Raw genomic sequence first — 1,894 nt, 5'->3', positions numbered from 1 at the left:
GAGAGAGAGAGAGAGAGAGAGAGAGAGAGAGAGAGAGAGAGAGAGAGAGAGAGAACATCCGAACATCACGTGATCGGACTATGGCGGCTGGATCTCCATGACGTCATTATTAATCCAAGTTTAATTTATATAAATCACGAAATTACTTGCATAAGCTTCACCTCGCCCCCGAGAGTGGCCTCAAGGATTAAGAAAGGCGGACCTTGGCGGAGCAACTTTGGCCCGCAATAAGCCAAACTGGTCATGGTGCTTGTACATGCGTCGAAGAAGAGGTCATGGGCATAAGCTGGGAGCGACACGTGGGGACTGCATTCCGTAACGTATACAATGCAGTAATTTATGATCGACAACTCACTGCCAGCGTCACGGGGTCATCTCGCTAGAGCTACCTTCTCGTTTTGTTTCCCCGATGAGGAATTAATTGCTATGTTCAGCGCTAGCTTGCTACCTATACCCCGAACCTCGCTTGAGTTTCTAGCGAATCTATGCACATACGTGCATGGTGATAGTCAATAATTGCTATTTACATGTATTGAATTAGAGCATCGATTTATAGCGTGTTGATTTATATAATATCGATTTATTGGACATCGACTTATAGCGTATCTGTTCATGGCATATCGACTTATAAAGTATCGATTAATAGTGCACCGGTTTTTAGCGTAGAGATTTACAACGTAACCGTGTGGAGCTTATCGATTTATAGACTGGATTGATAGATTATTGGTTTATAAAGAAGTTCCTGCTAGAGCTTAATATTTAAACTATTCCAGCTTCAATGATCTATCGTTCGCTATAAATGTCGTTCAACGTCTGAGATCGCATTGAGTAGGCATGTGATTAAAAAAACATTTAAAATGACAAAAAAATATCGTGGCACGCGCCAGTCGGAAATAACAAAGTCGTAACAACCATGAATGTAACGTCTATATTATTTATAGCATTATCTGCATTATATACAGATTATTATCTGCATGATAATAGAAATGCTACGTGATCATAATCTTCCGTGTGTAGTAGTAACGGCTGGTGCCGGGGCTATATAAAAATTGTGCTTGTCAGATGTAGGATGTGAAACCGCACACGTAAGTCTCATGAGATAATAATCTAATGCATACCTGATGAGAAGCAATCAAATATATACCTGTTCTATTACATACCTAGCGGCATAATTATCTATTATATACCTTATGCGATATTATCTAAAAGATACCTGCTGGGATGCAAACAAATACATGCCTGCTGTAATATACGTGCGAGATAATGACCTCTTTCAGATTATACGCCATAGAGTATATACGTGCTGCGAAGAAATAGAATATAAATACTTACTCAGAGATGAAGTTATATATATATATATACCCCCTCTAACACATACTTGCTGAGAAACATCAATCAATCAAAAACACACCTGACGATATGTAATAAAAGATATATATATATATATACATGCTGAAAAGTAAACAATATATATATATATACCTGTTCAGTGATGATTAAACGTAACAGTTAAGTCAATCTTACCTGTAGCACGGCTGCCGAGCAGTGATAGCGCACCTTCTTCAGGTAAACCACGTACACGGCGCCCTCGACTCTTTCCTCCCCCCACACTTTGTACGATGATTGCTGCAAGAGAAAAGCAAATACACTCAGTTTGTTACTCACATGTGTGTGGCGATGATTCCTGCATAAAATAATATCCTTATAATAACAACAACAACAACACATCTAATATTTCATAGTATCGATTTACATTTGACACGGACGTGATATCGATTATTACGTAAAAGACACCTCCCTACACACACACAGACACACACACACACACACACACACACACACACACACACACACACACACACACACACACGTACCTACTACCTTACCCTACCCT

General features: G+C 39.4%; 1 protein-coding gene across 1 annotated transcript in view; it reads right to left on the bottom strand.

Annotated features, from left to right (window-relative positions):
- The window catches only part of LOC106805188 (ral guanine nucleotide dissociation stimulator-like 1), an 85,939-nt gene that overhangs the window by 73,191 nt on the left and 10,854 nt on the right, over positions 1–1,894 (bottom strand). The window contains exon 2 of the mRNA XM_014806686.1: positions 1,525–1,626. Coding sequence (XP_014662172.1) covers positions 1,525–1,626 — 102 coding nt within the window. The remainder of the gene's footprint in view (positions 1–1,524; positions 1,627–1,894) is intronic.

This window comes from Priapulus caudatus, unplaced genomic scaffold (genome assembly GCF_000485595.1).
Source record: "Priapulus caudatus unplaced genomic scaffold, Priapulus_caudatus-5.0.1 Scaffold104, whole genome shotgun sequence".
In the NCBI taxonomy this organism is placed as follows: Eukaryota; Metazoa; Priapulida; class Priapulimorpha; order Priapulimorphida; family Priapulidae; genus Priapulus; species Priapulus caudatus.
Note: the sequence above shows the minus strand (reverse complement) of the source record. Positions and strands in the feature narration are given on the sequence as shown.